The 12,583-nt window shown below is 54.8% G+C and overlaps 1 protein-coding gene across 6 annotated transcripts; it reads left to right on the top strand.

Annotated features, from left to right (window-relative positions):
* Positions 1 to 1,294: 1,294 nt before the first annotated feature.
* TMEM171 (transmembrane protein 171) lies at positions 1,295 to 11,495 on the top strand. 6 transcript variants are annotated; one of them, XM_070569854.1, is made up of 4 exons: positions 1,295 to 1,613; positions 4,073 to 4,780; positions 8,761 to 8,899; positions 11,217 to 11,495. In XM_070569854.1, exons 2-4 carry the CDS (start codon positions 4,141 to 4,143, stop codon positions 11,413 to 11,415), a joined length of 978 nt encoding a protein of 325 aa, XP_070425955.1. In that variant the 5' UTR covers positions 1,295 to 1,613; positions 4,073 to 4,140; the 3' UTR covers positions 11,416 to 11,495. The 6 variants fall into 6 exon arrangements, with proteins under 6 accessions (XP_070425955.1, XP_070425959.1, XP_070425956.1 ...); XM_070569858.1 differs by having other exon boundaries at positions 1,352 to 1,613; positions 11,220 to 11,495; XM_070569855.1 differs by lacking the exon at positions 1,295 to 1,613 and adding an exon at positions 1,980 to 2,142 and having other exon boundaries at positions 11,220 to 11,495.
* The last annotated feature ends 1,088 nt before the right edge of the window (positions 11,496 to 12,583 follow it).

Here is a 12,583-nt window from a genome sequence, read left to right as displayed (position 1 = left end):
AGAGACTGAGTGTCAAGCAAGGGAGAAGGAAAGAATGAGGAGGGGAGAGACATGGAAACCCTTTTGTGCAAGAAGGAGTTCTTAGCAGGCCCGTGTAGAGGGGGCGATTCTCCAGGGGGGCCCGCCTTCCTAGAAAGCCCGGTGCCCGCTCCTGTTATGCAGTCACCCTGCTGGTTATCTGCTTGTTAGGCAGGTGCACTTTGAGGCCCTCCCAGAAGGTGGCATATCCTGACACTCTGACCAGGATATCTCCTCCTGGACACAGATTGCAGCAATGTCCTTGGGATAACAGCATCTGTATTGTTATAACGATTAAAAAGCCATGTAATAAAAAACCATTTTCTGAGCTCATGGTGTTGTGTGTCCTCTGGGTGACAAGTGTACCCAGAACGAACAATAAACAGTACATCTAGTTCTGGCCTTTGCTCCACATTAACCAGCTGTGGGGTCATTTCACGTCTTTGGCCTTCAGTTTCCTCAACGGAAAAATGACTGTTTTAGCTCCGCTCCCCCCTTCTGTCTCCAACCTTCTCTGCGTCGCTGCAGACGCACAGTGAAGGCCCACAGGCTGTGGGCAAAGCAGGTACCAGGACCGGGCACAGAGCAAGGGTCAGGATATTCATTCATTATGGTAACAACCAGGGGTCCTTCTTCAGGGATTGCAGAGAGGCGCAGAGGCCAGGGCACCCTGGCTGTGAAAAAGCCCACATTTGGCCACTTGGGGGACAGTGCAAATTCCAATGGCAGGAACCGGGCCAGGCTGCCTCCCTGGTGAAGCCCTCTCCCACCCACCCCAGCCCTCAGAGCCCGGGTACCCACCCCTCCCTCTTTGCCTCCCTCTGACGCCTTTAAGACTCCTTCCCACCTCTGGTCCTAAGCTGAGCCGAACCCATTGTTGACCCTCAGTGAGAAGGACTGGGAACAACTTGCTGTGTCACCCACACAAAGCGCACGCTCTTTAGAAAACGGTAACGCAACTGGCACTAACTCTTACTGCGTTTCAGGTAAAGTGGACAGGAAGCCAGGGAGAAGGGGCACGGGTGTGGAGGTCCCCAGGACTCACAGTGCTTCTGCGCCTGGGCTGAGCCCTTGACTCACCTTCCACAGCGCCCTGACCTCTGGCCTGGAAACTGGCACAGTTGGATCCGTGTCCCTGGTCACGGGGCAGGTGACAAATAGCACAGGATTAGCAAACCCATCCCGAAACTCTGGGTTCAAGGGCAGGGAAAGTAACCAGTTTAATTCGGCAAGTCCTTAGCAAAAGGGAACGGGACGGGGGGGGGGGGGGGGGGGGGGGGGGGGGGGGGGGGTGGGTCGGGGGGGGGGCGTGGTTCTACCGCACAGGAGGGCTGTGAGCATCCGTGTGGGTGCGCAAGGGACACAGCTGACCCGCCCGGTCGGCAGAGGGCCCGCTTCATTCTGGGGCGAGGCCCCCCTGTCCCCGTCTCAGGTCCTTGTGGACCGCGCGCATCTGTGACCCGGCGGCTCCATAACCTGTTTGTTGGGGAGGCGCCGGCAGGGACTTGCTCCAGTGACCCCGGCCGAGGGCTCCGGAGCGGCAGGAGGGCCACCGGGCCAAGGGTGGACGCGTCCCAGACCGCGCGGCGGCCGAGGTGCGGCTGCGGGGGCGCGGGGCCCACGTCCGGAGCGGGGCGCAGGCGCTTCCCCTTCTCACCCGCCCCCAATTCTGGGCCCTCGGCTCAAGGGACCCGGCTCCCTGCCCGCCGCCCGGTTCTCGGCCGGCCAGCGCGCAGTCCCCGCGGCCGGAGCGCAATCCCCCGGCCGCCCCCGGGGCCCCGTCCCCCGAGGTCTCGCGCGCACCGGCCCGCCCTGCGCCCCGAGGCCGACCCTGCCCTGCACTCCCCGAGGGGCCAGCCCCCTGCGGCGGCAGCTCCCCCGGGCCGCCCCGCCCGGCCGCCGCCCTCGCGGCACCGCCCCTTCTGTCAATACGGGCGGAGCCGCGCCCGGGCCCCGCCGCGCAGGTGGGAGCGTGCGGTGAGGGCCGGCGCCGCGGAGGCCGCGCGGAGGTGGAGGCGGAGGCCGCGCCCAGGCCGGGCCGGGGCCGGGCTGCCCGCCGAGCCGACCCCGAGGCCGCAGCGGCTCCCGGACACGGCGGGCGCAGCGCGCGCAGGACGAGCGCAGGTGAGCGGCCGGCCTCCCCGCAACCCCAACGCCAGCCGCCTCTCTAAGGTCCCTCCGCCTGGGTCCCCGGAAGCGCCAGGGGCGCGGACGTGGTGAGATGCTGCCGAAAGGGCCTCTCAAACCGACAGTGTTGGGGAGGCGGGTTCGGCTTTCGGGAAATTACGTGTGGGTTGGTATTTGGAAAAGGTTTAATTTTCTATTCGTGTGGATGTCCGTGTGTCCGTTTGTGAGTGGATCCGTGAGGAAGACAGACGGACTCACCGACTGGGCACAGACACAGACGCTCCGTGCTCAGTCGGCTAGCCCGTGGAAAAGAAGCTGCAAATCCCATTTTGGCTTCTCTTTGCTTTGCTAGTATTGGGGAACTTGTCTTAAGACGTTTGAAGCCTTGTGACTCACTTCAAAGTCGAAGGTACCAGGCGTACAGTGAACACCTGGTAGGACCCTGTAGCAGAGAACCACCCGAATCTCCAGAACCTGCAAAGGAGGTTGTGCAATTCAAAAAGATTCCTTTTTAGGTCGTGCAGCGCCTCCTTTAAGACTTTTCTCAACTGAGTTGCATCTTCATAAGTACAGTTTGTGCAAATTTAAAATGAAAACTTATTTCCCTCCTACGTTTCCCTGTTTCTTTAACTTCCTTCTGCCTCTATGGTACTTTTTCCTGGAGAAGCGCTTCCTGGTATAAGGCCAGCTGTTTGCTCTCTTTCCCTACTGGGTCATGATTTGGGTTTGTCAAGACGTCCTTGGCCTTAGAGCCTCAGTCTTAAGCTCCGTCATGTGACCATGGATGCGAGTGGCACAGATTATTTCGCAAGTTTTCTTTCCCCGAGCAAGTGAAAATGGTCTTCACGCTTGGGTTGTCTTTTCGAGTGCCTCAACTGGAAGGGTCCTGTGACGTGTCCTGTCCATGAGAAGGAGACAAGGGAAGCAGGTCATGAAGTGGGCCTGCGGGTTGGGACCACTCTTCACCGAGGGCTTGGCACCCATCGTGGGCCCCTCGGAGCACGGGGCTGGGTGAGCGTGTGGAAGGCTCTTTCCCACTTGGTTTCACATATGCTTTTCTTCCAAAGTCAAGTTCTGTTGCTGTTTACTGCTTTTAACTGGTGATGTTATCTGCTGCTTATTTCTAACTGAGCCTCAACCTCTTGTGGAAGTGGCTCGTCCTGCAGAGGGCGAGTGAGAGGCCATCTGCCCACCTTGGAGACAGGCTCCACCTAACCTGGTGTGCCAGCCCCCCCAGGTCATCCCAGGCCCCAGGCGGGCCAGCGGCGTTCAGGCCAAGGCAGCCCCAGAGTGTGCCTGTTTGAGAACTCAACAATCACATTTTGGGAGAATTAGCTTAAAATCCACCAAACCCACTTTGTTCCTGAATCCCCTTCGCATTCAATTGAAACCACTGAACTTGGGTCTCCTGCTCAGGGAGCCTTAGGATAAAGCAGAGAATGGAAAGCTGCCACAGTCTAAAGCAGGAAATGGAAAGTTCATTACTGAACGAAAATTTACCGACTTGGAAATGCTCAGAGCAGCTGTGATGAAATGTGGAACGTCCGTAAATCAGAAATAATCCCGACGGTCCTTCCCGCACTCGCCATTGTTTTTATCTTGGGGAAGTGAGTGTGTAAGACTCATAACAGGAAAAGCCACACCCAGCCACTTTTGTTGTATGAGTTTTGTTTTTTAAAAGATACTCTTGGGTGCATGGTAATTGCATTCCCTCTTCTCAAATGTCTTCATAAAATTATGTACGGAGAAGTTTCTCAATGCCAGTTCTCCTGACTCATAAACCAGCTGACTGTTCTGCAGGGTATCAGCTGCAGAAAGTTGTGTCCTGTGATTTCATCCTGGGGGTACTTCTGAGACAGCCCGCAGAAGCGCAGGGCTGGTCCGGGGCACGTGTGCCCACTTTGATTTGGTGTTGGTGTGTTTGCAGAGCTGTCAAAGCCTTTGGAGGGCAGGAAACGCATCTCATCCCGCCGTGAGGAGGCGCCTCTCCTGGCCATGTCTCCCACAGCCGCTGCTGAGCCAGACCGGGTCCAGCGAGACAGGCACGTCAGCAAGCTCATTTTCTTCCTTTCTGTCTTTGGCGCCGTCTTGTTGTGCGTGGGAGTCCTGCTCTCCATCTTTGGGTTCCAGGCATGCCAGTACGAGGCCCTCCCAGACTGCAGCAGGGTGCTGAAGGTGGCCGGGCCGACGTGTGCTGCGGTGGGGCTGGGGGCTGTGGTCCTGGCCCGCTCCCGGGCACAGCTGCAGCTCCGTGAGTGGCGGCAGCGAGGGGAGAGGGCGGGCCCCGACCGAGCCTTCATCTGTGGACAGAGCCGCCAGTTTGCCCAGTACCTCATCTTTGGGTTTCTGTTCTTGACGAGTGGCATGCTTGTCAGCATCCTGGGCATTTGGGTCCCTGGATGCAGCTCAGACTGGGTGCCGGAACAGCTGAACAAGACCCAGGCTGCCGACGCGGAGCCCCATATCTGTGGCTTCCTGCCCCTGCAGATCATGGGACCCTTGATTGTACTTGTGGGATTGTGTTTCTTCGTGGTTGCCCATGTCAAGAAGAGAAACAACTTGAATGTGGGCCAGGATGCCTCCGAATGTGAAGAGAGACAGACCCCGCACACGGAGCCCGTCCAGGTCACTGTAGGTGGGTGGCTATCCTCCCTGTGTTTGCTGGTATCACAGCAGCTGTTGCATCCAGGTCTCACCGCGTTGCCCTCGGGTCTGGCCTGGATTCTCCTTCTCTCTGTGTCTCTGTCTCTGTCTCTCTCTTGCACACACACACACACACACACACACACAGGCACACATACCTCGTGCCGCTGCTGTGGGAAACCCCATAGGAATCCTTGTACACATGATCCCCTCCAGCAATTCCTTATTATTTAGCAAAAGCATGGGACATTAAGTTGTGACCTTGACTAAGGTCACAGAGCAAATTAAGAGGAAAGTGAGAGGAACTGTGAGGATAGCCTGGGGAGCCTCCTGTCACCTGAGGGCCCTGCCAGGTGGCTCTGTTTCCCCAGTTATCCTCACACTGAAAACTTCTGGTATTGGACACGTGGGTTCTTGTCCCTGGCTGTCACTGGCCGCTGTTCTTGGCAGGTCCTTCCCCTCTCTTGGCCTTATCTTATCTGCCTGTAAGACGAGGATTTCATTTCTAAGATTCCTTCCAGCACTAACATTCTGGGATTCTGAGTCTGTCCCAAGTCCCCCAGTCTGCTACATTTTGAGGGGGACTTGTGCACTGTTTTCCACTTTGTTCTTCGTTTTCTGTAACTCCATCTTTGGCTTCGGGGTTGGGCCAAAGTTTGGAAGCAGTGGCCCAGGTGAAGATGACATGTAACAGCATCTGTCACTTCTTTCCCCCCGGAAGGCCTAGAAATTGCTTTGGGGTCCTCTGGGTTCTGCAGAATTGCCAAGTTACCATTTCCCAGAGTCAGCCCCCGACAGCACACTGGCTGCTTTGGCCTCCACCTCATATGACCAAAGGAAAACCCCAAGGAATACTGTGGGGCCAACATCAGGACGGAGCCCCCTGGAGTCACCGCACCCCAGCACCAGCACCCCTGCTCCCTGCTGTCCCCTGATTCCAGCCACCAGGAGGGAGGCCCAGCCCCAAAGATGCCCTGATGGTAAACCCAAAGGGCATGCTTGAAATGCTCTCGAGTAATGGAAGACGACGAGCATCTCACGAGAGCATTGACTGTACCCCACCGTGTTCCCCGAAGGGACTGAAAACATCTATCATGTTGGGGAGCTCTTTTGTCACATAACCACACTGCTCATTTTTGCAAATCAACGCAAGTGAGGCGTTTCTCCTGTTTGGGGCTGTCCGCCAGGGCAGCAGGACTCACTGGGGGCTGCGGTCCTGGCGTGGCACTGGCCTCGGAGAGGGAGGGCAAGTGGGTTTACAGACAGTCCTCTTGTTGAGCCAGGGTTGCAGCTTCCAGCTTGCTTATTTGTGCTCTTATATACTTATGGTGCCAGCATGAGTCGTACTTATGCATCAGTGATGCTGACACATAGACAGGGGCTATTCTTGGGCCAAACTCCCATCCAAGTGCTGAAACCCGTGCTCTCCAAGGGCCTGTTGTGTGAATTCCTTCATGCCTACAACAACCCACTTAGGAGGCACTCTTAGTATTTTCATGTTAAAGATGACGAAACTGAGGCACAGGGATATCAAATCACCTGCCCAACGACACAGACTAGCAAGCGGCAGAGCCAGGACCCAGGCCCGGGCGGTGGGCGCGTGTGTGCCATGGCCCTCGCACAGCACCCTCCCCAGATCACGGGGCCGTGGTTCTGTTTCTGCTCGTTTCATCCTTTACCATGTGTGGTGGGTGGTGGTTATGTGACAGAAGGGCTCCCCAACATGGTAGATGAGCCCAGTTTCGGGGAACACGGTGGGGTACAGTCAATGCTCTCGTGAGATGCTCGTCGTCTTCCATTAGTCGGGAGCATTTCAAGGATGCCCTTCGGGTTTACCATCAGGGCATCTTCGGGGCGGGCCTCCCTCCTGGTGGCTGGAATCGGGGGCAGCAGGGAGCAGGGGTGCTGGTGCTGGGGTGCAGTGACGCCAGGTCACCGTCCTGGTGTTGGCCCCACAGTTTTCCTGACTGTTCCCACTGAGCTCTTTAAGTCCCATCAAAGCTGTGAAAACCTGGCACCCTGACTCCTTGTTTTTCTCTCTTTATACAATATTATAGGATAGGGTTTAAATTTTTGGAAATCATGCCTTTTGGTGCAATTGATAAGACTGAAGACATTGTCTGTCAGTGGTCAGCTCTGCCTTACGAGGGAATTGGGGTGAGGAGAGGTAGTTCTCAGCTAAATCCCAGAATTCAGCTGATCCCAGAATGGAAGACCCCACCCACCAAGAACAGATAACCCAAGACACCTGCTGTCCCATGGTGGGCACAACTGGTGTTGGACCCTGGATACACAAGCAGGGGCATGAGACAGCCCTCCCTCGGGGGGGGCGTGCTGTCAATCACAGAGACTTCCAGTCCTGCAGGACACAGCGAAAGAGAGCCCCAGGGGCGATGGAGCCTCCTTCTGGGGAGAGCAGGTGGCAAGGTTGGGAGGGCTGGGGCTGTTGGGCAGAAGGGTGGTCTCTCTGATCCCTAGTGACTTGGATCAGTGTGTATTTAGAGTGAATACTCGACCTCCTTTATCTGACCTATGAAGACCTTCTAAAAAAATTAGAACCATTGGGCTCCCTCAGGTTTAGGTTGGCGGTGTCTATTTCCAGCTCTAATCGCCATCTCCTTGCAGAAGGACATGTGGGTCAGTGCATTTCTGAGGGGCACGGTTACCTCCAGGGAAGTGAACGAGGCACCGAGGTGCAGAGTGGAGCCCCTGGCCAGACTGCCAGCTCTGAGTGTTGCCTCAGAGCTGCGAGGAAGTGCCACGTGCTGGTGCAGTGGGAGGAGAGCCCTCCGTGGGCATGTCCCAGCTGGGAGAGTTGGTGCTGTTGTCACCTCTGCACACAAGTCCTTCTGCCCGTGCTCCAAGGCAGGCACGCGGACGGCCTGCAATTTACCGATGTGGCAGCTGAGGCCTAGGGGTTTAAGTAACTTGTTCACGACCACGCTGGGTTGTTAACTGGCAAAGGGAAGCCCTGTAGCTTTAAAGAATCTGGTACCTGCCTGGGCGAGCATCAGAGTTGCCGCTGGTGCCCACCGATCCCCTCCCTGCAGGTGTTCTCTCCTCCATTTTTCCTGAGTTGGCATTCCGTGCTGCCCACTCATCAGAGGCTGCCCCCAGCCTCTATGTAGAGGGGGTGCTGCCACTTGTCTAGAATGTTCTGGGCAACTCATGTGATGCATTTTGTATTGAGATCAGAGTACAAACTGGAGCTTGCATCTGCTCCCTAGTTTCTCCCCAAAACACAGGGATGTGTTCTGGATTGAACAGTAGCAACAGAAATGCAAAAACAAGCTTTTCTTGGAGTTTGACTTTCTTTTGTAAAGCTTGGGTGAACTGTTGGCAGATGAAAGACTCTACAGGGCAGAACCCACAGCTCTGGCAGCGGCCGACGGGCTATAGCTTATTGTCGTTTGTTCAGAGGCCGAAACTGCAGTTGAGGAACTAGGCACTTTATCCACCAGCTGGCTTTTGATGAATTAAAATCGTCAGCCAAAAACAAGGAAAGCTTCCTGCAGTAGACACCCCAGGCGGTGCAGGGACGCCGTTAGCAAACGTTTCACCAAAATGCTTTAGCTCAGACTTGCTGTGAAATATAGGCCCACATTTTAAAATATTGTGGTCAAATATATATAACATACAATTTACCATTTAAACCATTTTTAAGTGAACAGTGGCAAAGTACATTCACAGTATTGTGCAGCCATCACCACTATCAATTTCTAGAAGTTTCTCATCATCCCAGACAGAACTCTGCACCCACAACACGCTCGCTCCAGCTCGCCTCGGCCCCAGCCCCTGTAAACCTCTGCTCTTTCTTTCTCTGCAAATGCCCACGTTTTAATTCTGGAGTCAGCACAGGTGTTTTGACCTTTTGTCCCGATGCGTCAAATATATAACTAATTTATTTTGCTCTTGCTAATCTGCTTACGTTTATTGCTCATCTGTCTTTGCTGAAATCCGGTGTCTTCTCAGGTGATGCTGTGATCATATTCCCGCCCCCTCCGCCACCGTACTTTCCTCAGTCAGCTTCTGCAGGAACGCCAAGTCCAGGGGCTGATGGTTCGCTTCCCTGTGAAAACCCACCTTCGTACTACAGTATTTTTCACCGCGGGTAAGGCTTCCCGTCCGAACCCGGGCATAGGCATGTCCGACCTTTTAGGCTGGTGCCTGGATGCAGGACAAACTGGCTTTCAGCTGCAGGCCAGGAGAAAACGTCGGAGCGTGAGGGCCTTTCTTGCTGACATTATGTCAGAATTATTGCCTTGATATCAGCAGGATCTTTCAGGACACTGGGCAGCATAGAGCTGAGAATCCTGACTGGAACTGTGGGCAAGCCCAGGGCCCAGCAGGGGTGAACCTTGAACCATTCCACGCTTGCTGTGGGAGGCCTTGCTGCTCTGGGTCGTGGGGAGTGGGGTCCCGGGGACCTCCGGCGGGTACAGAGGGGCCCCAGGTCTCATGGAGGCACCTAGGTGACTGGCTGAACTCAGCCTGCACCCTGACCCGCCCCAGCTGGGCTTCTCCCCTCGATATTAGGTTGTTCCCTGGGCCTCAGAGCCTTCTCAGATTGATTGAAGACAAACAGAAGTTTCACACTCCCTTCCCCATGCTCCCACGTGCCACAGACTAGGAGGCGTCCCTGGGGTCAGATTAAACGACATAAATCAAAGGTTTTTCCTTCAGGCAGAGGGACGCGGGGGGAGGTTTCGGAGGCCAAGCAATGGCCTGCAAGCAGCACCCAGCACAGTTCAGATGGGGAAGGGCTGGAGGTGGCCCGACTCTTGCAAACAGGCCTGAGGTGACAGGAGCCTGGAACTCTGGTACTTAGAAAGGGAGGAGTGTGGGAGGGCATCTGGAATGGAGGATGACAGTGAGGAGGAGCAGAGACCATGGGTCCAGGGTGAGTGACAGGGGCAGTGGACTCCCCTGACTGAGGAGTTGGGACCCGGCTCGCTGCAAGTGGGGAGAAGACGGTGAGCTGGCTTGCGGTGGAGGGATCGTGAGGCGTGGGCCTTTGAGGTGACTGGGTGGGCCAGGACCTGGGAGAGAGGTGCATGGTGGAGATAGAACTTCAGAGAGGCTGCTGAAACAGGAGGACAGTGAGTCAAAGGCTTGTGGTGAATTCACAGGAGGGGAGGGTGTGGTAGGAGGAGTTCTGGGAAGGGCCATGGAGGAGCAGGGCTGCAAGAGGCTCTAGGCCCTTCCCAAGTGGAAGACCAGGGCGTAGCACGTGAGGGAAGGATTGCTGGAAAACGTCACAGGGCCGAGTGGAGGGGTGGGCAGGATTCAGCCAGAGTCGACTTTCGAGACATTGAGACACGTGCATTTTTTAATTAATTAATTTATTTTGCTGAGGAAGATTCGTCCTGAGCTAACATCCGCTGCCAATCTTCCTCTTTTTGTATGTGAGCCACCACCACAGCATGGCCACTGACAGACGAGTAGTGTAGGTCCATGCCTGGGAAGCAAACCCAGGCCCCAAAGTGGAGTGCACCAAACTTAACCATTAGGCCACAGGGGCTGGCCCGGGACACGTGCATTCTTGAAAGCAGTGCAGCAGGACCCGGGAGACACAGGGAGGACGCTGGGGTGGGCGCTGCCTTACCTGGCCGTTCACGGTTTAACACACCTTTTCTTGTGCTTCCGACGGGTGGTGAGCTGGAGGTCCGACCAGAGCTGAATGTAGGGATTGCCCTGGCTGCACGAAGGGGAGGTTAGGGTCTGGACATTTGTAGAATTCTGTTCGCAGATTTGTACTTTTCTCCCAAGACGAACTTCCCCAAGCCCCACAACAAACGTCTGTTAACTTAAAAAGCAACTCCTGCTTCTGCTCCTGTGTCTCATGTGCGCCGGAGCCTGGCGTCACCCCTGTAATTCCCACAGGCACTCAGGAGGCAGAAGGCGTCACCGTCCCCTCTGCAGATGAGGGGACTGAGGCCCAGAGGGGTTGATCGCTTGCCCAAGATCACACAGCTAGAAAGCAGCAGAGCGGAAATTCAGGCTCTGATCCGCCTGGTGCTGGAGCCACTCCATCAGCCTTCCTGCCTCCCTTCCAGTTCTTGGCTTAATGACTTAATGTACTATTTGAGAAGTCTGTCTGCCTTATGTTAGCTGTCTCAGGAGACGAAATAGCAGAGAACAGTCCCTGTGTGTGTGCCTTTTGGACGGCATCATGCGTTTGCAGTCCGTGTCTTTTCAGTGAAAAGCGAAATGACAGCAGGAGTGAGCCCGTCTTCACGTGATGATCACTCTAAGGAAAGGAAGGAAGAGAGACAAGTCTGTAAAAAAACCGCATCTGGAGGAAATCCTCCTGACAGCCTTGCAAATGCTCGTCAATGCTTACGATTAAACATTTGGAAAGGACCCTGTACTTAGGGCGTGTAACTGCCTCCCTCTCTCCCATTCATGTTTTCTCTCTTTCTTCTCAGCAGGACCCCGGCTCCCCAGGGCCAAGGTGCGGCCTCGGAGGGAGATTGTGAACCTGTCTATGCTATTTCTGGGACCACCCTGTCCTCTGAGATCCCACACGCTCCACATCTCTCATCTGAATCGCCGCCCAGATACGAAGAGAAAGAAACTGCTACAGCTGCATCCTTGTTTCCATCTTCTGAGCCTTCCCCGCCATGACCTGCGGGCCCCAGCTCAATTTTATATAGAATTGTTCACTTTTTTATTTAACTTGTTTTCTAATAAAAATTGCAATAGCATCGGCCGTGTTCTGATTTCCGTGGTACAGCATCAGCGTCAGGAACCCCCCTCCTGATTAAGCGGTCAGTGCTTCAGACCACGGGAGAGGTAAAGTGCCTCCAGCCGGGGACACTTGAGCTCGTTCTCTCATTGAGACCTGCTACTCCAGGAGGTCCATGGATCAACAAACAAAGGCCCAGAGAAGCTAATTAACTTATTCAAGGTCACATTGCTTCCAAACGGTGAGGCTGGGTTTTGAACCCATCTAGCTGGTTTCTGAAAGCCAGGCACACGTCTCTAGCTTGTGCTGTCAAAGGCCAACCAGAAACAGCTGTTAATGTTTAGCTCGGTCCGTCCCGTTTCTAGTGTTAATTGCTTCTGGGGCAGAGAAACCAGATTGTTCTCCTAATTTCTTTATTCTTCTCTTACCTCCCCCTCTCCTCTTCGTCTTTTCTTTCTCTCATTTTGAAGGAGCTAACCAGGGTAATCACGTCATTTACGCTGGGGAGCTACAGCACGCTTTGTCCTGGAGGCTCCTTATGGTCAAGTGCCGCTTCTGGAGAAGACGTTTCTTGGGGACCTTTGGTAACTAGATTCCCCCGGAGAGGCCCAGGAGGGACGTGCCTCTCTGCGTGGTAACGGACCGGACCAAACGGTCTGGACCACCTTGTTCTTATATGGCTACTGCTGAGCAAAAGCGTTTGTACAGCTAGGCACCATAATAAACACGTACTTAATTCTAGATATAAACCTCAAGAAATAACCACAAAGGATTAGCAGTTCTACCTGGGAGAAACGGATTTTTAGAATATGAAATCTACAGTAACAGCGTTTTTGGTGACGCACTTGATGTAGCAAAAATGTGAACTTTTTATGTCTCTTACATGACCCACAATCCCCATAAAAATCAACATTATCGGCATTTAAGTGCCTGAAAGCAGAGCCTGAAGGCATGAATGTTCCAGTCGTTTCCCTGGAGTCCGGACTGATTTCATGGGAATGCCACTGCAGTAAATCGGGGGGGCAGTCTGTGCCAGCAGTGCCCGTCTACCTCTGCGCCCGACTTTTATTGGACTGAACTGCTCTTAAAATTCCCCTTTCTTTCCTG

Source organism: Equus przewalskii, chromosome 13, assembly GCF_037783145.1.
Source record: "Equus przewalskii isolate Varuska chromosome 13, EquPr2, whole genome shotgun sequence".
In the NCBI taxonomy this organism is placed as follows: domain Eukaryota; kingdom Metazoa; phylum Chordata; class Mammalia; order Perissodactyla; family Equidae; genus Equus; species Equus przewalskii.
The sequence above is the reverse complement of the archived record's forward strand: the minus strand, read 5'-3'. Positions and strand labels throughout refer to the sequence as shown.